The following is a 25878-nucleotide window of genomic DNA, read 5'->3' as shown; positions in this document are numbered from 1 at the left end:
TTCCCTGCAACCTGCCATGGAAAAGCATGATAGTTGCAGCAATCTATGATAAGCATTGTTGTTATTCTTTTTTTTTTTCATATCTGTGATCCATTACCTTCCAGCTGCGGTCTATTATTATGGGCCCCGTTCTTTTACTTTCTGACACACATTAAAGTCGAACTAAACATTCAACAACGAGAGAACAACATTTTGGACAGATTAAGGGAGTGCTATAATAACCCCATCAGCTTTTTCTTGCCATGTGTGTCCCATTGGGGAATTTTCCCTTCATTTCCTGTCCCATAGCTAAAAGACAAAGTGAATGGAAATCCCTCCCCTTAAAGGAATCCTGGGGTGTCACCAGAATTGTGTTTCTCCTCTATTTGGACTCGGCCACACGTGCTTTGATCTCCGAAGAGCAATCCCTATTCTGATCGCTCTTCAAAGAGCATTTGCATAGCTCCCAACTGTCCCTGATTTTTGAGGGAATGTCCCTGATTTGGAGCAATGTCCCTCTGTCCCTCATCCCTTCTCATTTGTCCCTCATTTTGGTCTGATCTATATAGATGTATATAAAATGCACTTTCTATCTATCAAAAAGTGTTTTCTAGCACTAAACCTTTCATCTGATTTCTAAATTGCTGCATTTGTGAATTCCAAAAGCCAATATAAAGGAATAGTAGTTCTAAAAAAAAGCACTTGTTGGTTTAACAAATCTTGTTTTTTTGTACAATTCTCCTTTAAGGAGGTGTGGCCAGGGGTGTGTCCTATGCCTGCATACTTTTGCTGATAGGTGTCCCTCATTCCCATCTCAAAAAGTTGGGAGGTATGCATTTGACAGGCGGTAAAGAGGCATTTGTATTACCTCCTCACCATTTGCTTTAATCCCTTGAACCAAGCACTAGCATTCTGCAACACTGCACATTGCATGCTGTTGACTCGCACTTGCAGAGCAGCCCCTATCACTTGAATGGGTTGTGTTTTCCAGGCGCTACACACCTCAAAAGCGACAGGGGGTATAATTCCTGCTGTGGCATGTGTACACCCCCAGATTCCACAGCTAAAGGCATAGTTGCCAACATTGAACATTTTTAGGGACACTTTTTTGGCTGTAGGCAGAGTCTTATTATAATTAGGGGGCAGGGCATGCGTTTGTAGGCGCGGCACAGGGGGAAAGCAAAAATGTCGCGGGCCGCGGCGACAAATGGGCGTGGTTTACGCAAAATAGTGGGCGTGTCTTAAGTGGGCGTGGCTCAAAGGGGTTGTGGTTAGAGTCTGAGATGAATGAGGGATGGAGCGGTAAAGGGGGGGAGAGGGATGGAGGGACAACAGGCCCAGGTCCTACACAACAATGGAAATATGTGTATTCTAGAAAGTTTAACAGCCAGCAGATAAAGATACTCCAAACATCTGGTGTTAGCGCTTCAATCATCCTGGCACCATGGTTGTTATTGTGGCAGGATGATTGAAGTGCATTATTTCTATTATTACATTGTAATCTTGAATGAAATCATTCAACTCACCATAATGCCGAATCAGTGGGATCCCTGAGCGTGTCACCTGCCATGTCGCCTGCCACCAGCCATCCGTCCTTGTATCAAGTGCCCCCAGCAGAGTCTGTCCTTGCATCAGATGTCCCCAGCGGAGCCCCCCCTTACATCAGATGTCCCCAGCGGAGCCCCCCTTACATCAGGTGTCACCAGCGGAGCCCCCCTTACATCAGATGTCCCCGGCGGAGGCCCCCCTTACATCAGGTGTCCCCAGCGGAGCCCCCTTACATCAGATGTCCCCAGCGGAGCCCCCCTTACATCAGGTGTCCCCAGCGGAGCCCCCTCTTACATCAGGTGTCACCAGCGGAGCCCCCCTTACATCAGATGTCCCCAGCGGAACCCCCCTTACATCAGATGTCCCCAGTGGAGCCCCCCTTACATCAGGTGTCACCAGCGGAGCCCCCCCTTACATCAGGTGTCACCAGCGGAGCCCCCCTTACATCAGGTGTCCCCAGCGGAGCCCTCCCTCACACCAGATGTCACCAGCGGAGTCCCCCCTTATATCAGATGTCCCCAGCGGAGCACCCCTTACATCAGGTGTCACCAGCGAAGCCCCCCCTTACATCAGGTGTCACCAGCGGAGCCCCCCTTACATCAGGTGTCACCAGCGGAGCCCCCCTTACATCAGGTGTCACCAGCGGAGCCCCCCCTTACATCAGATGTCCCCAGCGGAGCCCCCCCTTACATCAGGTGTCACCAGCGCAGCCCCCCTTACATCAGATGTCCCCAGCGGAGCCCCCTTTACATCAGGTGTCACCAGCGTAGCCCCCTTACATCAGGTGTCACCAGCGGAGCCCCCCGTTACATCAGGTGTCACCAGCGGAGCCCCCCCTTACATCAGGTGTCCCGAGCAGAGCCCCCCTTACATCAGATGTTCCCAGCGGAGCCCCCCCTTACATCAGATGTCCCCAGCGGAGCCCCCCCTTGCATCAGATGTCCCCAGCGGTGTCCCCCGCTAACATCAGGTGTCCCCACTGGTGCCCCCCCAACATCAGGTGTCCCCAGCTGTGCCCCACTTACCTTTCCGTAACAGACCGGCAGCGGGGGGTAGGCAGGGCAAGGCGGAGCGGGGCGCTGGGTGGGCGGCGACGCAGGAGCTTCGTCTAGCCACCCAGCCGTTCCTGGTCTCCTTAAAAATGGCGGCCGGCCCACCGGCCGCAGACCTCTAGCGGCGGCAGCGAAAATTCGTAAAAAACTGATTTCTCGGGACATTTCCCGGGAAACAGTAAACTCGGGAAAAGAGTCCAAATCCCGGGAAAGTCCCGGGAAATCCGGGACAGTTGGTAAGTATGTAAAGGAGGTCGGTTTGGAGGCTGTAAAAACACGGCAACCACAGAGTTTTACCAGCCCTCTACTGCTAGTGTGAATGAACCCTCTCTGTTATGATGACTGTTCAAAATGTGGGATTTTCTTTCATGTTTGGTAACACTGGTCCCTGGAACAAAATAAAATGGTCTGCTGTTGCTAATGACACACCTCCATCCCCAAATGAAGTGCAACAAAGAAGAATTACGCTCGCTGGACTATAAATGAGGTGAGCACAAAAAGGTCAATGAGAGTATACTAAGTAAACATGGTTTATAAACGTATTAAAATTGTACAACATTCATCGTATATGAAATGCATGAACAGAGGTGCCAAACCATTTGGCAGTGATAAAACACAACATTACTAAGCGGTCACATACATATATATATTTCAAATTGTTGATGTACAATAATACACAAGCATCGTATAACTCAACGCGTTTCTGCTCGCTTCTTCAGGAGCAGATGTAAATGCAGTGTATATATGGACTGAGCCAATGACTAGTGAAGGTTCATTTGCTGATCTCCCACACCTAGTGAGAACCCTGAATGTGCATTACATCACCTCTCGGTTTGGCCGTCACTTTCCCTGGCTGCTGAGACCAGCAAAAGAACCTAATGGAGCTCCAATCTGTTCTCCTTTATCTTTAATGAACGGTAAGAGCACTTTCACACTTGCAGCGCCCGGAGGTCAGCGGTAAAGGTATTTTTAGCGACGCTTTACCGTCTTTTAGGCGGCGCTTTTCGGCCTCTAGCGGGGGGTGCTTTTAACCCCCGCTAGCAGCCATAAAAGGGTTCAAAGCGCAGGCAAGGTGCAGCGACGCTTTGCCAGCGCTGCTAATTGATTTCAATGGGCAAGGGCAATTTAGGAGCGGTGTATACAGTGCTCCTAAAGCGCCTCAAAGAAGCTTCTAGCAGGACTTTTTTTGACGTCCTGCCAGCGCACCGCTCCAATGTGAAAGACTTCTGGCTTTCACATTGGAGTGAGAGGAGAGGCGATTTGAAGGTGCTATTTTTAGCGCCCGTAAAGCACCTCAGTGTGAAAGGGGTCTATGAGAGACATCAAAGGTTTAAAATACCTCTAACATCGCAATTAAGAGAATGCGTCATGACCAAATAGTATAACATAGAGAGCTTTTTGTCCCTTTTTGTTAAAAAAAAGTAAAGTTTAGTGAAGAAAACAAAAAGCATACAAATATAAATTTACACCAAAGAACTTAACCCCCCCAAAGTTTTGAGCCCCCCCACCTTCATACATGCATGTACAAACATAGACAGATGCGTTAGACATGTGCGATTAGTTTTGTGTGAATCGAAAATTCGTACGAATTTCCAGAAATTCGTGAGGATCCGAAATATAAATTTTTATGCATACGAATTTTGTACGAAATATGAAATTTTGTTTACGAACTTCGGATAATTTTATCATAACGAACTATCGTTATTGTTACGAAAAGTTAACAAAACTAAAGGTTAAAAACCCAGGAAGTCAGCAGTACAGGGATGGTGGGAGCCCCTCATAATGATAAATTTATCATAACGAACTTTCGTTATTGTTACGAAAAGTTTACGAACGAAACAAACGAAAATTCGTATTTCCTACGAATCCAAATTGAATTTCGGACACAAATTACAAATTAATTTTAATATGAAACGGAACGAAACGAAACACAGTTATTGACGGCGCACATGTCTAAGATGCGTCGGGGGTACCTACACACAAAAACATCAACGTGCCACACATGTTACATATCGCCGCGTACACCAAAGAGAGAGCAATATTTCTAGGTCCATCATTTACAGTTAAAGAGGAAGTAAACCCTTATTTGTTTTACTTCCTCTTTTGCTCCCTGCAAAGCCTTCAAATTAAAAGCATAATAGGCTAGTATGCATCGCATACTAGCCCATTATGTGACACTTACCTGCAAACGAATCCATTGCTTCCAGGGGCCACGGACTCCAGCTCTGTGACTGGCCGGAGCCGCGTGACGTCATTCCCGCGCATGTGCACGGGAGCCGTCAGTAACGACACATGCTGGGGGAAGAAACGGCACGGAGGTCTGTTTCTTCACAGCTCATGCGCCGATTACATCATCAGCGCACTATAAGTGAAATATCTCCTAAACGGCGCACGTTTAGGAGATATTTCCACTACCTATAGGTAAGCCTAGAATAGGCTTAGCTATAGTTAAAAGTCACTAGGGAGGGTTTACAACCATTTTCACAACTCTAAACTGATAACTCTAAACTAAAGGGTTTTTAAATCATCGCCTATGGAAAAATTAGGGTACCGAAGTTTGTTGCCAATTTACAGGCGCACACAATTGGCTTAACATTTTGGGCATCTTTTTATTTGGCACAACCTTGTCTTTTATTATTTATTAAACAAAATCTATATATTGCATTTGTGTGCCCTAAAATTAACTTGTATTTTTTACTGAAAATGTGTGCTTGATAAACTGTTGTGCTTATATCATGTAACATAGAATATTGGAACTACCCCTCCATTTTATTCTCCAGGGTGTCAGAAAATGTATAAAGTATAAATGATGTATAATAATAAAGTTTTAGGGGGTTTAAGTGATCTTCAGACCTAAAATGATTTTCTAAACATGGGTCCAAAAAATGCAAAAAACTTCTCAATTAAAGGGTTAATTCCTTTATGCATGTATGTGTGTAATCTTTAAGCCTCAGTTTCTCATTCATCACAGGGTCACAGGCACAGCTTTTTCATTGTCGCCTGTCTGGATCAGGTGTTGTGTGTCCCTCCTGTGTCATATGACGTCAGAGCCAGGCACAGCTGCCATGTCAGTGTACAGAGATCATGACGAGCAGGAGACGATGGAGCCTCTGGCCCCGAGTTTGGTAAAGTTCACTCATTGTGAGAAAGATATTTACAGCAGTTTTGTTCCGCAGAACTGTCCTATCTGTGGGGAAAATCCAGTGAGCTCATGGAACGTGGAGCAGGCTCCGGTCAGCATTCCATGCCCTTTCAGCAATGCACACAGTGAGAAATGCTCCTTTGTACTCAAGCCAACACAAGGCCGGTTTATGGGGTAAGCTAATCATTAATGACACTTTGTCACAGTTGTATACTATATATACAATGGACATTATGTTCCAGCTGTGGTCCACTATTACGGGCTCAGTTCCTTTATTTTAAGACATTGCACAAGTTAAAGCACAATTAAATCTTCCCCAAAAATGTTTTAATTGGGCCCCAGGAGGAGCTTTTAGCCATAATGCGCAAGCATGTACAGCGTGTGAGCACTATATGGCAGACTTACCTATAAAGCGATCCCCTCCAGCACTGCGCTGTCACGGGTGCTGCCATCTTCTCCCAGTCTTCCTACCAGGTTCAAACTCTTCAGCCGCTTGCTTGGCCGGGCCGCGATGACGTCACACGGGAGTCAAATCATCAAGTAAGAACTGGCCTGTTAAAGCGGAGTTCCACCCATATAAAAGTCAGCAGCTACAAAAAGTGTAGCTGCTAACTTTTATTACTTGGACACTCACCTGTCCCACGGTCCAGCGATGCGAGCGAATGAAGCCTTGCTCCCCTCCCCCTCTTCTCTGTGGCGCCGGCATTGTCACTGTGGGCGCCCCGCTGTGGCATCACAGCCGGGCACGCACTGCTCATGCGTAAGCCACGTTGCGCATGCGCAAGCCGCGCTGTGCACCGTGACTGGACGGGCAATCATCTAGGACCTGTAACGTGTCCCAGATGATTCCCGAGAGGGAGGGGGGAGAGGTGAACTTCCTTCTGGCACCGTGGAGCCCCGGGAGGAAGTGGGAGCTGGATCCCTCTAAAAAGAGGGTATCCACCCCCCCCAAAAAAAATGACATGCCAAATGTCAGGGGGTCACCTTCACTTAAAGCAGTTCCATTTTTGGGTGGAACTCCGCATTAAGGTGACACGAAACTCTGGTATAAAAAAGAAATTTCTATTCTTGTACAGTCAGGTCCATAAATATTGGGACATCGACACAATTCTAATCTTTTTGGCTCTATACACCACCACAATGGATTTGAAATGAAGCGAACAAGATGTGCTTTAACTGCAGACTTTCAGCTTTAATTTGAGGGTATTTACATCCAAATCAGGTGAACGGTGTAGGAATTACAACAGTTTGTATATGTGCCTCCCACTTTTTAAGGGACCAAAAGTAATGGGGCAATTGGCTGCTCAGCTGTTCATAGCCAGGTGTGCATTATTCCCTCATTATCCCATTTACAAGGAGCAGAAAAAAGGTCCAGAGTTCATTTCAAGTGTGCTATTTGGAATCAAGCAAATAAAACAACACAATTTTTTCCACCCCTAGGCTACATTCACATCTTTGCATTGTATAGACACTTTAAAAGCATTTCAGAAGTGTGATTGTAGCCTTAAGGAAAGAAATTGGCACTTGCCATCCCTCACACTTTTCAGCTGCTGCAATATCCCCCAAGGTTCTTGTGTAAGTTTCACGTTTTTTAACAAGTCTCTACAATAAAATATCATATCTATTTCTGCATTAGCCATCATGTGAATCTGTTAAATGAGCAGAAAACATTTGTTGTTTTTTTGCAGAGAATATGATGGCTGCTCAGACCTCCATGTTGGAATTACCAGTTCTAAAGGTAAAGCCATTTATTCCCATGTATTTAAAACACCTCATGTAAGCTGTATTGTTTCTATAACTGTATATATACAGTATGTAGCACCCTCCTAGAATAGGTTGCTAGAGAGGTTTAGGTAAATTTAGTCTTTTTTGGCTCCTCTGTAAATATTGGAGCAGTGTGGGATTATTTATGGCTGTTCTGGTTCTCACAGGCTGCAGGCTCAACTACTTCTCCCTGCCTTCTTGTGGATTCTAGAATGTAGTTGGCTGGAAGAGGCAGACCCTTTGCCTGAATAATTATGTGGTATCAGCCAATTCCTGGGGAGTGGGGGGGGGGGGGAGTGCCCCTAGTAAATGGCTGAGGAGGGCATACAAAGCTTGGGGCCTGGAGCAGCAGGTTTTTGTCCAGAAGGAGAATTTCCAAGCGCGAAGGGCTTCTGCCCCTCTGTGCATGATTGGTGAAGTTGCAGGAGTTCATCAAAGTCCCAGCTTAGTTGGAGCTTGGGGGCCTGAAGTCTGCAGGAGCTCATTGAGGTCCCAGCTCAGTGGGAGCTGGGGGGGGGGGGGCTGAAGTTTGCAGGAGTTCATCGAGGTCCCAGCTCAGTAGAAGCTGGAGGTCTATTTTCTGAAAGCCGTCAAATCAAGGGGGTAGATTGAGGATCTGGCCTGGAGATTCACAGAAGTGTCTGGCTGATTTTGGATGGAGGAATCCAAGTATCCAGGAACATTGTGAGTAGAGGCCAGGAAGTGGGATCCTGGTGACTGGCTGCTGTTTTAACCACTTGAGCATCTGCTTCAGTGTTGCTGAAATGGGGACTGCCCTTGCTTGACATCCCAGGATTGCTTGTGTTTCTAGTCTTTTCCAAGAGGGAGATTGCCCTGAAGAGAGTACACAGGATAGATAGTGTTCTCAGGTTACTTTGTGCACTAAATTCGGGGTATCCCAAAGCTTCCCTGCACACCAAGTTCAGCAAGTATTAAAGCATAAAAAGACACCCCTTGCCTGGTCATTGAGCAGTGGGACTGTCTGAGTGGCCTTGGCAGATAAGTGCATTACTTATTGTTTTCTTTGAAACAATTGTACCTGCCAATTCCAAGTCTTTCTGAAGTTCTCAAGAAGTGTTCCGTGGCTCTTGGACAACTCTTCTTATTCTTCTAATTATTTTCACTCTTCTGTCAGAAATCTTGCAAGGAGCACCTGGTTGTGGCAGGTTTATGATGAAATTATGTTCTTTCCACTTCTGGATTATGCCCCCAACAGTGCTCACTGGAACATTCAAAAGTTTAGAAATCCTTCTGTAACCAATGCCATCAGTATGTTTTGCAACAATAAGGTTGCAAAGATCTTGAGAGAGCTTTTTGCTTTTACCCATCATGGGATGTTTCTTGTGTGACACCTTGGTAATGAGACACCTTTTTATAGGCCATCAGTTGAGACTGAACAAGTTGGTATTAATTTATACTGACAAGGGGCAGGATTGCTTTCTAATTACTGATATAGATTTCAACCGATGTCTTGGCTTTCCATTCGCTTTTACAACTCCCTTTCTTGCACCTCCCTTTCTTCACATGTTCAATACCTTTTCCCTGTATCATTCCATTTTATTGCACATAACTTAATTTATGAACTTATTTGTTTTGGTTTCTTTGTATGTATGGATTGGCTTGTTACTGACATGTGGTGAAAACTGAATGTCAATAGGACCTTTAGAATATATTTACCTAGAAAAATGGTGATGTGTTCAATACTTAATTTACAGTATCTCACAAAGTGAGTACACCCCTCACATTTTTGTAAATATTTTATATCTTTTCATGTGACAACACTGAAGAAATTACACTTTGCATTTGTTATTTTAGCAAAAATCTTAATCTAGTTCTTTTACGTCACTAAAATTTGGGTACAGTACTTCAACTTTTAAATATAAAAATGTGCATTCTGAAAATAACATTTTTGCATTGAAGTGAGCTGTATGAATATCATATCATCTTCTGTCACTCTAACTAAAGACCATTTGATATATTCAGATTATTGTGGAAGTGTGTACCATGTAGTGGAAAAGGAGATTTTAGTTTTGTGTTATAGCATTTATTATGCCAACAACAGTGAACTAATGCAATTTTTTATATAAAACCTAAGATTTACTGCTCTTCCAAAGCCAATTTTGGAAAGTTTATTAGCAATAGAAATTCTAATTTACAATTTTAGACACTTGCTCTCAGTGCTGCATCAGGGCTTCTACCATAACATAATTAGACACACACTGTCCGAGTGTGGTCATGTGCCTGGCTGCCAGTACACCCGAATTGGAAGAGAACCTGGGGCAAATCAAGGGTCTGCGCTACATACAATATATATATATATATATATATATATATATATATATATATATATATATATATATATATATATATATATACCGTATATATGTATATATATATTCAGTAGCTCACAAAAAGTGAGTACACCCTCACATTTTTGTAAAAATTTTATTCTATCTTTTCATGTGACAACACTGAAGAAATTACACTTTGTTACAATGTACAGTAGTGAGTGTACAGCTTGTAAAACAGTGTAAATTTGCTGTCCCCTCAAAATAACTCAACACACAGCCATTAATGTCTAAACCACTGGCAACAAAAGTGAGTACAACCCTAAGTGAAAATGTACAAATTGGGCCCAATTAGTCATTTTCCCTCCCTGGTGTCATGTGACTTGTTAGTGTTACAGGGTCTTTGGTGTTATCACTCTCACTCTCTCATACTGGTCACTGGAAGTTCAACATGGCACCTCATGGCAAGGAACTCTCTGAGGATCTGAAAAAAAATAATTGTTGCTCTACATAAAGATAGCCTAGGCTATAAGAAGATTGCCAAGACCCTGAAACTGAGCTGCAGCATGGTGGCCAAGATCTAACAGCGGTTTAACAGGACAGGTTCCACTCAGAACAGGCCTCGCAATGGTTGACTAAAGAAGTTGAGTGCACGTGCTCAGCATCATATCCAGAGGTTGTCTTTGGGAAATAGACGTTATGCGTTTCGCCAGCATTGCTGCAGAGGTTGAAGGGGTGGGGGGCTCCGTGTCAATGCTCAGACCATACGCCGCACACTGCATCAAATTGGTCTGCATGGCTGTCGTCCCAGAAGGAAGCCTCTTCTAAAGTTGATGCACAAGAAAGCCCATAAACAGTTTGCTGAAGACAAGCAGACTAAGGACATGGATTACTGGAACCATGTCCTGTGGTCTGATGAGACCAAGATAAACTTATTTGGTTCAGATGGTGTCAAGCGTGTTTGGTGGCAACCAGGAGAGCAGTATAAAGACAAGTATGTCTTGCCTACAGTCAAGCATGGTGGTGGGAGTGTCATGGTCTGGGGCTGCATGAGTGCTGCCGGCACTAGGGAGCTACAGTTCATTGAGGGAACCATGAATGCCAACATGTACTGTGACATACTGAAGCAGAGCATGATCCCCTCCCTTCGGAGACTGGGCCGCAGGGCAGTATTCCAACATGATAACAACCCCAAACACACCTCCAAGACGACCAGTGCCTTGCTAAAGAAGCTGAAGTTGAGGGTAAAGGTGACTGGCCAATCATGTCTCCAGACCTAAACCCTATTGAGCATCTGTGGGGCATCCTCAAACGGAAGGTGGAGGGGCGCAACATCTCTAACATCCACCAGCTCTATGATGTCATCATGGAGGAGTGGAAGAGGACTTCAGTGGCAACCTGTGAAGCTCTGGTGAACTCCATGCCCAAGAGGGTTAAGGCAGTGCTGAAAAATAATGGTGGCCACACAAAATATTGACTCTTTCTTTACAATTTGGACATTTTCACTTAGGGGTGTACTCACTTTTGTTGCCAGCGGGTTTAGACATTAATGGCTGTGTACAAATTTTTTGAGTATAGCCTCATGTAATCGAGAGTAATAATTGTTAAAAACGTACCATCATCCAAATTAATATACAAAGGCAAGGAAGAGTGGGATCAAGGGGACAGTGGCTGATGTTGGCCCAAGCGTGCTCCCACCCTGGAAAAGACTGGACTATATCGGTACAGATAAATAACAATGAACAGTTAGGTAAAAGGATTTATTACAAAGACAGAGAAATTACATAGTGTACTTGTTAAAATTGCAAAAACAGAGGCTCGGAATTGCCCAAGAGGCATCTGTTGTTTACAGGGTATAGAATGGTCTGGTTCTCGACTAGTTTCGCGGTAGTTTCGCGGTATTACCGCTTCCTCAGGAGGACCAATCTATGAAAAAATAATACATAATAATGCAGACAATATGCAGACAACAATCATAATACAGCATGTAGAAAAAACAACATAAGAGGTGAATAAAAAAGTGGCTTACCCTATATCTAGGTGAATATGTGCGGCAACCAGCTGCCCAAACATAACTCCCCCGCGGCGGGCAAGGGGGATTGTGCGAAATTCCCTGAATGGATAACAAAATGGCGAATGAGGGGTCCAATATGTTGGCTGGTTGGGGGTAACAAGGGGGGGGGATAGTAGTTAGTGTAAACGAGGGAAATAATTGGGGGCAAGGGGGAGAAGGAAAGAAATAGGAAAGAGGAGAGGGGTAAGAAGGGGGAAGGGAAATAGGGGAGGAAAATGGGAAAGGGGGGGGGGAAGGGGGGGGGAGGAGAGAAAGGGGAAAAAGGGGGGGGGTTGAACAAGGGGGAGGAGAGGAGGGGGGGAGGGGCAAAAGGGGGGGGGTGGTGTGGGGGGGTGTGTGTTGGGGGAGGAAAAAGGGGGGGGAAAGGAGAAGGGAGGAGAGGGGGGGGGAGGGGGGGGGGGGAAAAAGGGGAGAGGGGGGGGCAGGGGATGGGGGAAAGGGGGAGAGGGGGGGGAAAAGGGAAGGGGAAGGAAAACAAGAGAGGGAAAGGTGGGAAGGGGGGGGGGAGGGGAAGGAGAGGACGGGAAGGGGGGCAAGATGGGACAGACACCATCTGAACCAAATAAGTTTATCTTGGTCTCATCAGACCACAGGACATGGTTCCAGTAATCCATGTCCTTAGTCTGCTTGTCTTCAGCAAACTGTTTATGGGCTTTCTTGTGCATCAACTTTAGAAGAGGCTTCCTTCTGGGACGACAGCCATGCAGACCAATTTGATGCAGTGTGCGGCGTATGGTCTGAGCATTGACAGGCTGACCCCCCACCCCTTCAACCTCTGCAGCAATGCTGGCGAAACGCATAACGTCTATTTCCCAAAGACAACCTCTGGATATGATGCTGAGCACGTGCACTCAACTTCTTTAGTCAACCATTGCGAGGCCTGTTCTGAGTGGAACCTGTCCTGTTAAACCGCTGTTAGATCTTGGCCACCATGCTGCAGCTCAGTTTCAGGGTCTTGGCAATCTTCTTATAGCCTAGGCTATCTTTATGTAGAGCAACAATTATTTTTTTTCAGATCCTCAGAGAGTTCCTTGCCATGAGGTGCCATGTTGAACTTCCAGTGACCAGTATGAGAGAGTGAGAGTGATAACACCAAAGACCCTGTAACACTAACAAGTCACATGACACCAGGGAGGGAAAATGACTAATTGGGCCCAATTTGTACATTTTCACTTAGGGTTGTACTCACTTTTGTTGCCAGTGGTTTAGACATTAATGGCTGTGTGTTGAGTTATTTTGAGGGGACAGCAAATTTACACTGTTATACAAGCTGTACACTCACTACTTTACATTGTAACAAAGTGTAATTTCTTCAGTGTTGTCACAGGAAAAGATAGCATAAAATATTTACAAAAATGTGAGGGGTGTACTCACTTTTGTGAGATACTGTATATATACAGTCAGGTCCATAAATATTGGGACATCGACACAATTCTAATCTTTTTGGCTCTATACACTACCACAATGGATTTGAAATGAAACAAACAAGATGTGCTTTAACTGCTGACTTTCAGCTTTAATTTGAGGGTATTTACATCCAAATAAGGTGAACGGTGTAGGAATTACAACAGTTTGTATATGTGCCTCCCACTTTTTAAGGGACCAAAAGTAATGGGACAGATTAACAATCATCCATCAAACTTTCACTTTTTAATACTTGGTTGCAAATCCTTTGCAGTCAATTACAGACTGAAGTCTGGAACGCATGAACATCACCTGACGCTGGGTTTCATCCCTGGTGATGCTCTGCCAGGCCTCTACTGCAACTGTCTTCAGTTCCTGCTTGTTCTTGGGGCATTTTCCCTTCAGTTTTGTCTTCAGCAAGTGAAATGCATGCTCAATTGGATTCAGGTCAGGTGATTGACTTGGCCATTGCATAACATTCCACTTCTTTCCCTTAAAAAACTCTTTGGTTTCTTTCGCAGTATGCTTCGGGTCATTGTCCATCTGCACTGTGAAGCGCCGTCCAATGAGTTCTGAGGCATTTTGCTGAATATGAGCAGATAATATTGCCCGAAACACTTCAGAATTCATCCTGCTGCTTTTGTCAGCAGTCACATCATCAATAAATACAAGAGAACCAGTTCCACTGGCAGCCATACATGCCCATACATGACACTACCACCACCATGCTTCACTGATGAGGTGGTATGCTTTGGATCATGAGCAGTTCCTTTCCTTCTCCATACCCTTCTCTTCCCATCACTCTGGTACAAGTTGATCTTGGTCTCATCCATCCATAGGATGTTCTTCCAGAACTGTGAAGGCTTTTTTAGATGTTGTTTGGCAAACTCTAATCTGGCCTTCCTGTTTTTGAGGCTCACCAATGGTTTACTTCTTGTGGTGAACCCTCTGTATTCTCTCTGGTGAAGTCTTCTCTTGATTGTTGACTTTGACAAATACACCTACCTCCTGGAGAGTGTTCTTGATCTGGCTAACTGTTGTGAAGGGTGTTTTGTTTACCAGGGAAAGAATTCTTCGGTCATCCAGCACAGTTGTTTTCCATGGTATTCCGAGTCTTTTAAATTAAAAAAATGGTAGTAATTACCCACTCACGCATATGAATAAGTTACTTAGGGAGCAGCACGTTATAAAATGGTGAAAAAGCAAAAATTAATTAACAAGTTAATTATAAACCGCGCTCCTTTAAATGTGCAAGTGTAAAATCACTCTATTATGAAAACAATGAAATAGTGAAATAATACCAGTGATAATAACTGCTAACTAAGTGAAACATTAAATCATCATAGTGAAAAATGCAAATAAATTGCTGAAATGATCAAAATATAAAGTGAAAAAAATATATAAATTGAAAAAAATGAAAGATAAAGATAAATGTAAAGTCCGAATTAGTGTCCAAAATATCAATATGTACACAAATATTCCAAACTGATAAAAATCAATCATGTAAACAGAACGTCTGGAAAATTAAGCTTCTGGGCAGATCTTCATTGGGTTCAGCAGAGCATCAAATAGTATTCAATCACCATCACCAGCCACACAGCCTACTCACCAGATAGAGGTGACTCCCATGACAGGAGTCAAACGCGCTTTGGAGACAACCAACGGGGCTTCTCACGGTCACGGCTAAGTGCAGACGCTGGAACTCGGATGCTGGAACTCAGGTGTCTTGATTAGCACTAAGGCTACTTGGATGCAAACAGCCGAACGTAGGTGTTTGACCTCTTTTTACAGCAAGTCAAAATCTGCTTTGGAAAAAAACAGATGGATTCCTGGGTTTACACCCCTCCACTTTAAACCTTCCTTCGGATAGGCTGGAGATACAGGGACAGACTGGTAACAGCCTCTTTCACTTTCTCTTGGAGCAGGGCGGATGTGATGGATCTCAGATTATAGAGATCGTGTGTGCCTGGTGCATTAGCCTGCCGGCAGCGCTGGTTCCCACACACACCCCGATCCAAGGACAAAGATATCCTCTGGGATAGGAAGAGGATATTTTTGTCCTTGGATCGGAGTGTGAGTGGGAACCAGCACTGCCGGCAGGCTAATACACCAGGCACACACGATCTCTATAATCTGAGATCCATCATATCAGCCCTGCTCCAAGAGAAAGTGAAAGAGGCTGTTACCAGTCTGTCCCTGTATCTCCAGCCTATCCGAAGGAAGGTTTAAAGTGGAGGGGTGTAAACCCAGGAATCCATCTGTTTTTTTCCAAAGCGGATTTTGACTTGCTGTAAAAAGAGGTCAAACACCTACGTTCGGCTGTTTGCATCCAAGTAGCCTTAGTGCTAATCAAGACACCTGAGTTCCAGCATCCGAGTTCCAGCGTCTGCACTTAGCCGTGACCGTGAGAAGCCCCGTTGGTTGTCTCCAAAGCGCGTTTGACTCCTGTCATGGGAGTCACCTCTATCTGGTGAGTAGGCTGTGTGGCTGGTGATGGTGATTGAATACTATTTGATGCTCTGCTGAACCCAATGAAGATCTGCCCAGAAGCTTAATTTTCCAGAAGTTCTGTTTACATGATTGATTTTTATCAGTTTGGAATATTTGTGTACATATTGATATTTTGGACACTAATTCGGACTTTACATTTATCTTTATCTTTCATTTTTTTTACTTTATATATTTTTTTCACTTTATATTTTGATCATTTCAGCAATTTATTTGCATTTTTCACTATGATTATTTAATGTTTCACTTAGTTAGCACTTATTATCACTGGTATTATTTCACTATTTCATTGTTTTCATAATAGAGTGATTTTACACTTGCACATTTAAAGGAGCGCGGTTTATAATTAACTTGTTAATTAATTTTTGCTTTTTCCGGGTCTTTTGGTGCTGCTGAGCTCACCAATGTGTTTTTTCTTTTTACTGATGTTCCAAACAGTTGATTTGGCCACACCTAATATTTTTGCTATCTCTCTGATGGGTTTGTTTTGTTTTTTCAGCCTAATGATGGCTTGCTTCACTGATAGTGACAGCTCTTTGGATCTCATATTGAGAGTTGACAGCAACAGATTCCAAATGCAAATTGCACACTTGAAATGAACTCTGGACCTTTTATCTGCTCCTTGTAAATGGGATAATGAGGGAATAACACACACCTGGCCATGGGACAGCTGAGCAGCCAATTGTCCCATTACTTTTGGTCCCTTAAAAAGTGGGAGGCACATATACAAACTGTTGTAACTCCTACACCATTCACCTGATTTGGATGTAAATACCCTCAAATTAAAGCTGAAAGTCTGCAGTTAAAGCACATCTTGTTGGTTTCATTTCAAATCCATTGTGGTGGTGTATAGAGTGAAAAAGATTAGAATTGTGTTGCTGTCTCAATATTTATGGACCTGACTGTATATAAAAATAGAAGCAGAAGTAGAAGGAACAACATACAGTCAAGTCCATAAATGTTGGGACATCGACACGATTCTAATCTTTTTGGCTCTATACACCACCACAAGGGATTTGAAATGAAACAAATAAGATGTGCGTTAACTGCAGACTTCAGCTTTAATTTGAGGGATAGATTTGCCAATAGCTATGGAAAGAGGATCTATGCAGCAAAGGAAACATCAAGGGAGAAGGACATTCTAGGCAGATCACAATGTTTAATTAGCTTGCTTTATAAATCTCAGAGTTATGCTGTGTACACACGACTGGACTTTCGACAGACTGAATCACGTCGGACTTTTCGACGGACTTTCGACAGACTTTTCGACGGACTTCCGTTGAATCGGACTTGTCTACACACAGTCACACCAAAGTCTGACGGATTTGACCTTGATGACGTACGATCGAACTAGAATAAGGAAGTTCATAGCAAGTAGCCAATAGCTGCCCTAGTGTCGGTTTTCGTCCGTTGGACTAGTATACAGACGAACTGATTTTTCGACTCGAGTCCGTCGGAAAGATTTGAAACATGTTCTAAATCTAAAGTCCGTCACATTTTCGACAGAAAAGGTCCGCTGCAGGTCTGATGAAGCCCACACACGGTCGAATTGTCCGACAGATTTGTTCCGTCGGACAAGTTTGGTCGAAAAGTCCGGCCGTGTGTACAGGGCATTAGAGGGACTTTATATGTCTTTATATGTCTCACTTTTTCTTCTTATCTTTTTTAATGCGAGGGGATTTTAAGAACATTCTCCCGTCTTTTTGAGAACTGAAACTGAATAATGGAAGGGGTTTTTCCCTTGGAGGGGAGGAGGGGGATGGGGGAAGGAGAGGGGGAAAGGAAAGGGGAAAAAGGGAAATAAATTCCTATTTTTTTTTTTCATGATTGTGGTATTGTGATATTCAACACAAAATGTTTGCTTTGATTATAAGTTTTGTGGGGTACAATTGAAGGTGGGAGTTTAAAGTGTGATTGCTCTTTAAGATAAGGGGAGTGGGGGGCACATAGTTTGAATAAAGAATATTTCACAAAGTTTTTTTTTTTATTTTTGCACATGGGGCTTTTGGTTTTCCTTTTTTTTGTGTTGATCACATGATGGGGGGGAGGGGGAATGAGTATGGGAGTGGGGGGGGGTATACACCGGATCACAAGATGGGGGGGGGGGGTGGACGGGGGAGGGGGTAGAGTATGGGAGTTGGGGGAGGGGGTAGAGTATGGGAGTTGGGGGGGGGGTATACACTTTTTTTCCCCCTCTCTGCTTTTTCTTTTTTTCCTTTTATAGGCCCTGATGATAAGAGGGTAGGAAAGGACAATAGGGAGAAATAGAGATAAGAATGGGGAACCTAATCAGGAAAATCAGGGTTGAAAGAGATCAGTCTCCCAAGTAGCAGTTTATAGATAGAAGTGATGGAATATATATTGTAGTCAATATGTTAATGGTAGGAGGTTAATAGACAACACTGAGACCATGGGATATAGATTTGTGATTGTTAAATATAAAACTTTGTTATAGGGGGTTTAGAATTGGTTAAATTGAATAATGATTCTTTTCATGGTATAGATATTGTTTTTTTTTTACTTTAACAAATGTCATAATATGATAAGAGTGCACTGCTGAAGATACTACAGCTCAGATTTCTGCCTGCTTGACAACACCACCCATAATAAATGCCTCTCCTCCAGGTGGAGGAAAAGTCGGAGTCGTTTTTTTTTCCACTCCAAGGATAGTTGACGGGTCTGAAAAGCAGCGCCGAGCTAATTACCCTCTCAAAGGAGGGGGGTTGGGTTTTTTTTTTTCTTTCACTCAGAGGATAGTTGACGGGTCCGAAAAGCTGCGCCGGGTTAACTACCCTCTCAAAGGAGGGGGGGTTAGGGGTTTTTTATTTATTAATTTTTTTCTCTCTCTCTTTCTCTTTTCTCTCCGATGGGATAAGGAAGTTTTTACATGGTTTGGGAAGACAAATATTATAAAGATGAATGTGATGCCAAGGCTTTTGTATTTGTTGCAAACCCTTCCACCCTTCCAATTAAGATCCCCCCAAATTTTTGAAGAGACCTTCGATCGAGCTTCCTGAGGTTTATCTGGGCTGGGAAACCAGCAAAAGTACGCAAAGCTATCTTATCGCTCCCTAAAGAAAAGGGAGGGATTGGTTTCCCGGACCCATTTAGATATCAGGAAGCCTCACATCTAGCCAGAGTGGTGGATTGGTATGTAATTGATAAGAGGAAACCATGGGTTCAAATGGAACAGGCGACGATAGATATCCCTCTGGAGGGGTTGGTTTGGCTTGCGGAGATTGATATCCCAAAGGCAGTGAGGAAACATCCAACGGTAGGCGCTACGTTACGAACAGTTAAAAAGATTTTCAAAAATACGACTTTGTCGCTATACCCGAGCCCTATGGTTCCAATTCTGGGTACGCCGGCTTTTCAGCCAGGTATGACAGATGCGCGATTTGAGGCCATACGGAGAAGGGGTAAAAATAGGCTTATACATTTTTCAGTAGATAATCGTTTAATGACAAGAAGGGAGATGGAATTTGAGCTAATACCAGAACTAGATTGTTTCAGGATGACGCAACTATGCGTCTTTATTCGATCAAAATTAAACATATATTCGGAAGTACGGACATTATCTAGTTTTGAGCAACTATGTTTAGATGGGGAATTATTGAGGCATTCCCTGTCACATTTTTATGCCAAATCCTGTTGGATTAGAAGCACCACAAGACCTCACCTTTATCCAGGCGTGGGAAAGGGATTTGGGGGTTACAGTCTCCCAAAAGCAGAAGGATAGGATTTTGCTATCTACCTACAAGGCCTCAGTGGTGAGTAGGTATCAGGAGGGAGGATATAAAATCCTTACCAGATGGTATAGAACACCGTCAGTATTGCATCGCATATTTCCCCAGGTCTCAGATGTATGCTGGCAGTATCGGGACGCGGAGGGTACTATGTTACACATTTTTTGGGACTGTGCGAAAATTAAAGAGTTCTGGAGAATGGTAGCAGAAATGGTTAAAACAATTACAGGTGTGTCTCTTGGAGAAAGACCGGCAGCCTTTTTGCTGAACGATGTTCCTATGTCTGTGGAAAAGTATAAAAATTCATTGCTGAAACATCTTCTCACGGCGGTGAGGGCATGTATACCTGTTCTGTGGAAGAGTGATATTCTCCCATCCAGAGCACAGTGGTTTGCTAGAATTACAGAAATTCAACAAATGGAAAATCTTACTATGATGTTGAAAGAACATGATGTGAAATATCAGAAGATATGGGCCCCCTATCTGGCATACAGGGAAGGGGGTGGAGAAGACAGATAAAGCGGTATGTGCAGTCGGCTGTGGTGGTTTGGGAGAGAGAGAAATTGTTTTGGTTTTTTTTTGTGTTTTTTTTCTTCCGTTGGTATAAACATGAGGTTCTTATGGTTAAAGAAGGAGATAAAAAAGGGAAAAAAGTGGGAAAAAAAAAAAAGAAGTCATATTTTGTTAACGAGTTGATCATAATATATGGCATGTGATATGTAGTATAGAATGGTAAAGTAACATGTTGATATAGATAGATGGTAGTAATAAGTTCACCACTCCAAAGAAGCTGCTGGCAGGACTTTTTCTGATGCTCTGCCAGCGCACCGCTCCAGTGTGAAAGCCCGAGGGCTTTCACACTGGAGTGAATGGAGCAGCTGTTTTGGGGCGGTTTGCAGGCGCTATTTTTAACGTTATACAAGAACATATTTGGGGGGCACACCATACAATGCGTTTAAATTCAAGATGGTGCTGCTATAAGACCTACAAACAGTACAAAATATTTTACAGCGCACACATGCAAGAATGACATTTCCTGCAGGGCTAGTTAAAACCTGAACATATTAAAAAAATACGGGGGTTTGGTCACACTATATGGTCATATAGTGCTAAGCCCACTTACTGCGACAAAGTACCCCGAATTAGTGGGTCCTACACTAGTAATAGAATGGAAGATCCTTTGTCTCAACCATGGGAGCTGAACTCCTCTATGTGGGAGAACTGAAGGGGATACATCCTAAACACTGGTGGCCACTAAATAGGAGGTAATGAGGAGGGGTAGGGGTGCTTCAGCCCAAAAAACCTGATCAGGGCCTATTACAATATACAAGAACATATTTGGGGGGCACACCATACAATGCGTTTAAATTCAAGATGGTGCTGCTATAAGACCTACAAACAGTACAAAATATTTTACAGCGCACACATACAAGAATGACATTTCCTGTAGGGCTAGTTAAAACCTGAACATATTCAAAAAATACAGGGGTTTGGTCACACTATATGGTCATATAGTGCTAAGCCCACTTACTGCGACAAAGTACCCCGAATTAGTGGGTCCTACACTAGTAATAGAATGAAAGATCCTTTGTCTCAACCATGGGAGCTGAACTCCTCTATGTGGGAGAACTGAAGGGGATACATCCTAAACACTGGTGGCCACTAAATAGGAGGTAATGAGGAGCACCTGCAAATCGCTCCAGTGTGAAAGGGGTCTAAATGTTATATATACTGTAAAGATCCAGAAGAGGGCCAAATGTCAAGACTACTTGTTAGGATTTCCTCTGCAATTAGACACTAATTATCTCTACAGTGAACTGCTAAGTAAAGAGAGGGATACAGTTCATACAACACAACTTTATTATGCATCTCATGGTTGATTCCCTAGGAACTGTTCATCATTACAATGAATCGGGAATCCACAAAGACAGTACAGGCTGGGAACAATGTGTGAGTGTACCACTAGTCCCACCAGATCAGTACGCTCTGATCCACCAATGGGATTCTTATCTGGAAGAGATCTCATCTGCTGACAAATGGCATTCTTACCGGTATGTTTGCCAAGATTACATATCTTTTCTCTTCTCGTGCAATATTTCACTTTTTCAGCCTGTGCAGTATCTTTTTCCAGCAATTTCAGCACTAGTAAGAATCACAGGGATATGTGCGTGTTCCTATTGGAAAATTCATACAGAAAAAAGAAAATGTTCCTACTGGAAAATTCATACAGAAAAAAGAAAATGCAATGCTTGGAAGTTATTTAAAAAAGAGTTGTTGCCCAAATCCTTTTTTAATAAACTTAATCAACTATTCTCATCCTTTATATGGGGCCTCTCACCACCCAGATATCGTTTAGCAACCTTAATGCGGCCGACAACGCAGGGTGGTATGGCATTTCCTGATTGCTATAAAAAATTTTTTGCCACTCAACTGGTGACGGCAACCTGGTGGTTGCACCCTGACAAAACTAACTCGTCCACAGTACTAGAAGCGACGATATTAGGCTCGTTGGAAGCTCTACAACTTCTTTTATTTAGGGGTCTCCGGGCCCCGTATCCTCTGACTCCCTCAATGCACACCACCCTGCGGGCTTGGCAGGCAGGTTTGGCCATAGAAAAGTATAAAGCAAACGAGTTCTCTCCTAATACTCCGATATGGCTGAACCCCACCCTACCTCATATGTACAAACTTCCTGACCCATATGCATGGACCAAATATGGTATAAAAGCCCTCTCCAATATAGCACCACATATGACATTGTTTTCTTTTCCACAACTCTCTTTGACATATAATTTACCACCTCATTATCATTTTCGTTACCACCAACTGTCACATGCATTTGCTGCACAATTTCCTCACGCTGCCAGTATCATGGTCCAATCCGGATTAGAAAAAACACTAAGAACGAAATGTGCAGAAAAACCTACCTCACAGCTATACGAGCATTTGGTTTATGTGTCTCTTCCACAGCTTGACAAGATTTGGTCCAACTGGCAGCGTGATATTCCTGCGCTAGATAGTGACGATTGGGACGATGTCTGGGATTTTCCCTTCAGATCACTAGTTTCTATGAGGGATCGCCTTATCCAATTTAAAATAGTTCATAGAGCTTATTTTACCCCATATAGACTTTCTAAAATGAACCCTTCATGTTCGGCGGAGTGTTGGAAATGTGGTATCTCCCCAGGTGACTTTTCACATATTTTTTGGCATTGTCCACAAATCCAGCAATACTGGAGTGAGGTGCTAGAAGTGGTAAATAGGGTTGCATCCACCGCACTGCCCTGTGCTATGGAAATCTGTCTTCTGGGACTGATTGACACACCCATACCAATGATAGCAAAACATACACTGGTCGGTTTATTACTCTTCTATGCCCGCAAATCCATTGCCCTACAATGGAAGAAAACCACCCTTCCTTCGTTGACGCAGTGGGAAAACCTGATAAATACCAGTCTTCCCCTTTATAAAGATACCTATTCAAATAGAGGATGCCCGGCAAAATACGACAGAGTCTGGCGTGTCTGGCTGGATAAAGAAGACACAGCTGGTTAATGTACACTGTAATATGGCAAGGCTGATTATTACAGACCTCTGAGAGTCCGTTAGTATTACATTAAAGAATGGATGGGAAGTCTGTCTTGAAATATGGGAAGATATATTGGTAATGATACACTATGAGTCAGCTTATAAATAAGTCGCTCTCCACGATGTAATACCATGTCATTTGCTGTATATATCATATCGGTTATACACCATAGTAGTTGTTGTTAAGTTGTATATGTATTGTGTGTTGGAAAATTGAATAAAAACAATTTAAAAAAAAAAAAAAAAAAAGAGTTGTTGGAGTTGTATAACGATCTTGTATGTTCATAAGCGTCATTAGGTGGCTAAAATGCCTTTTTTGTCCCTGATTATGGTACTTAAAAACAAATACTGTCTTATGACCTTTCAATGGCGCTTACGATCATTTGAGATATCATAGTTCTATAACAGTTGGCAGAAAAATTAGAAATAATTCAACACTCAGTCGGTATCTCTCCCTCAGCGCTCATGGAAAGTGTGTTACTTTAAAATAACAAGAGCAGCTACTATAACAATAAAACACTAAAGCAGAAATATGTCACAGCAACAAATACCATAACATTAGCAGCGCTAAAATAATCCAAACCTTTTAGGATTTGTTAAACGTTCACTAAAATAGTTAAATAAGTATGAAGTCCACTTTATATATAAAATGAGACAGATGTAAATGTAGGATTGTCCATCACAGAAAAAACGTTGCAGATAGTAATTCAAAACAATCGCCTACTCCACACTGCAAGTGTCACAATCCCCCTAGGAAATGCACTTACCAGATGATACTGGGTTATACGCTTATTTGTCAATGGATGATGTCTGCTCACTGCATACATTCCGTCAGATGATCCTGGGTTATACACTTGGCTTGCAATGGGTGTTGTCAGCTCTCTGCATGTAATCCATCTAGATGTTTGCTCGTCACAAGCAGAGAACAAAGATACACATAGCGTAATCCAGTACTAAAAGGTATTTATTATAGGTTTCATTAAGATTGCACAATTACAATGTGATTCAAAATAAAAGAGCATGTAACAACAATGCATCACAAATTGATATTCCTGACTACCCGTCACCACTCCAGCAGTGTTCCTGGGTAAGGCAAACAGGAAAGCTGACCATGTAGGTTGCTGCGTGGTCAGTGGGTTCCTCCCACTGACACCAATGTTGAAGTACCATTTCCTTTCACTTACACCAACAGTGGAGCATAATTTTTTTTCACTGACACCAACGATGGAGCCCTATTCTTTCCACTGACATCAAAGATGGGTCACTATTCCACTGACACCAACGATGGAGAACAATTCCTTCTACTGACACCAGCAATGGGGCACTATTCCTTCCCCCGCCACCCTACGATGGGTCAGACACCAAAGATGGAGCTTTATTCCTCCCTCCCACTGACACCAATGATAGGGCACTATTTCTCCCACTGACACCAACAATGGGGCCTGTTCCTTCCACTGACACCAACACTAGGACACTACTCCTTCCACTGACACCAATGAAGAGGCACTGTTCCTCTCACTGACATCATAGATGGGGCAGTTTTCCTCTTCATTCTTACCACAGGTGCTATGTAATTTATTTACTCATCTGACCACCAAGCCCAAGGGATTGTTTACCTCCACTGGCGCTGGGGCATTTTCTACTTTTATTGACCACAGTCAAAAAAGTTTGGTGCCCCTAAAGTCTGAGGGACAGTAAACTGGCCCTTTGTCTAGAAAGTTTGGAGACCGCTGTTCTATAACACAGAATACGGCACATTTCATTGGAGCTGTGCGAATGTATGTCACATTGGTTCAGCCAACTTTTTATACATAGGCCCCTTAAAATCACTGATAAAAGGTTGTGTTTTATGTGTCCTGAATAATGAATGGTTTAAAAAGTTGTTGTGTTCTCTTATAGATATGATGAACAAAACCACAACTGTTACACTTTTGCTCTGGCATTTATCAACAGCCTGCTGCATCTCCAGGAAAAGAAAACGTTCAGCAAAGATGAATTTACAGAAAGATTTGTTTTACCAAGAACTAGACGAGCCTCAAAATACATCACCCTATGTCATGAGGTGACCCAGAATGCTTATTACATCACTGATCACTTCAGAAATTCCATCCTCAGATGATTTTTATGGATAAAATGGTATATGATGACAGAACTATCCTGTTATACAAGCACCGATTCTTCGATTTGTTACATACAGTATGTTCTCTACATTTTATGCACTATGGGGATATAAATATTTGAAAAAAAAATGAAACCACAGGGCAGGCTTGCAGGACAAAAAAATAGGCAGATGTACCGGTAGGTAAAAATAGAATATTTTGTCTGGTGACTGACACTCTGTTTTGCTGAGCTCCTGCAATCTTGCCTTGTACCCCACAACAGATGGGAACCCTAAACCCAAGTGTGAGACAGAGATACTGGCAGTGAGCCATTTTGTGGTCTAAGTTATACAAGGACTATGCACTGTTTGCCTTTATTTTTGCTGAAGGAAGTTATGTGTGTTTGTGTGTTTTGAGTGACTAATAAAAATGATTTACTTTTACAAATGTCTGGCTGGTGATCTCAGGCTCTCCATATTACAGTATTCTTCCCTTTATTTCTGCTTTAAAGTGGTTGTAAAGGCAGAAGGATTTTTATCTTAATGTATTCTAGGCATAAATAAATAAAAACACCTTCTGCGTGCAGCAGCCCCCCTCAGCCCCCCTAATACTTACCTGAGCTCCATCTCTGGCCAGTGATGTTGCACGAGTGACTCGGCCATCCGGGACTCTCCCTCCTGATTGGC

The 25878-nt window shown here is 43.1% G+C and overlaps 1 protein-coding gene across 1 annotated transcript; it reads left to right on the top strand.

Moving 5' to 3' along the window:
• The first annotated feature begins 5577 nt into the window (after window positions 1-5577).
• On the top strand, window positions 5578-25618 carry MKRN2OS (MKRN2 opposite strand). The gene is made up of 4 exons (XM_073592374.1): window positions 5578-5895; window positions 7410-7459; window positions 21394-21556; window positions 24993-25618. Exons 1-4 carry the CDS (start codon window positions 5618-5620, stop codon window positions 25210-25212), a joined length of 711 nt encoding a protein of 236 aa, XP_073448475.1. The 5' UTR covers window positions 5578-5617; the 3' UTR covers window positions 25213-25618.
• Window positions 25619-25878: the final 260 nt, after the last annotated feature.

The sequence above is a fragment of the Aquarana catesbeiana genome, linkage group LG07 (genome assembly GCF_042186555.1).
Source record: "Aquarana catesbeiana isolate 2022-GZ linkage group LG07, ASM4218655v1, whole genome shotgun sequence".
Taxonomy (NCBI): domain Eukaryota; kingdom Metazoa; phylum Chordata; class Amphibia; order Anura; family Ranidae; genus Aquarana; species Aquarana catesbeiana.
The sequence above is the reverse complement of the archived record's forward strand: the minus strand, read 5'-3'. Positions and strand labels throughout refer to the sequence as shown.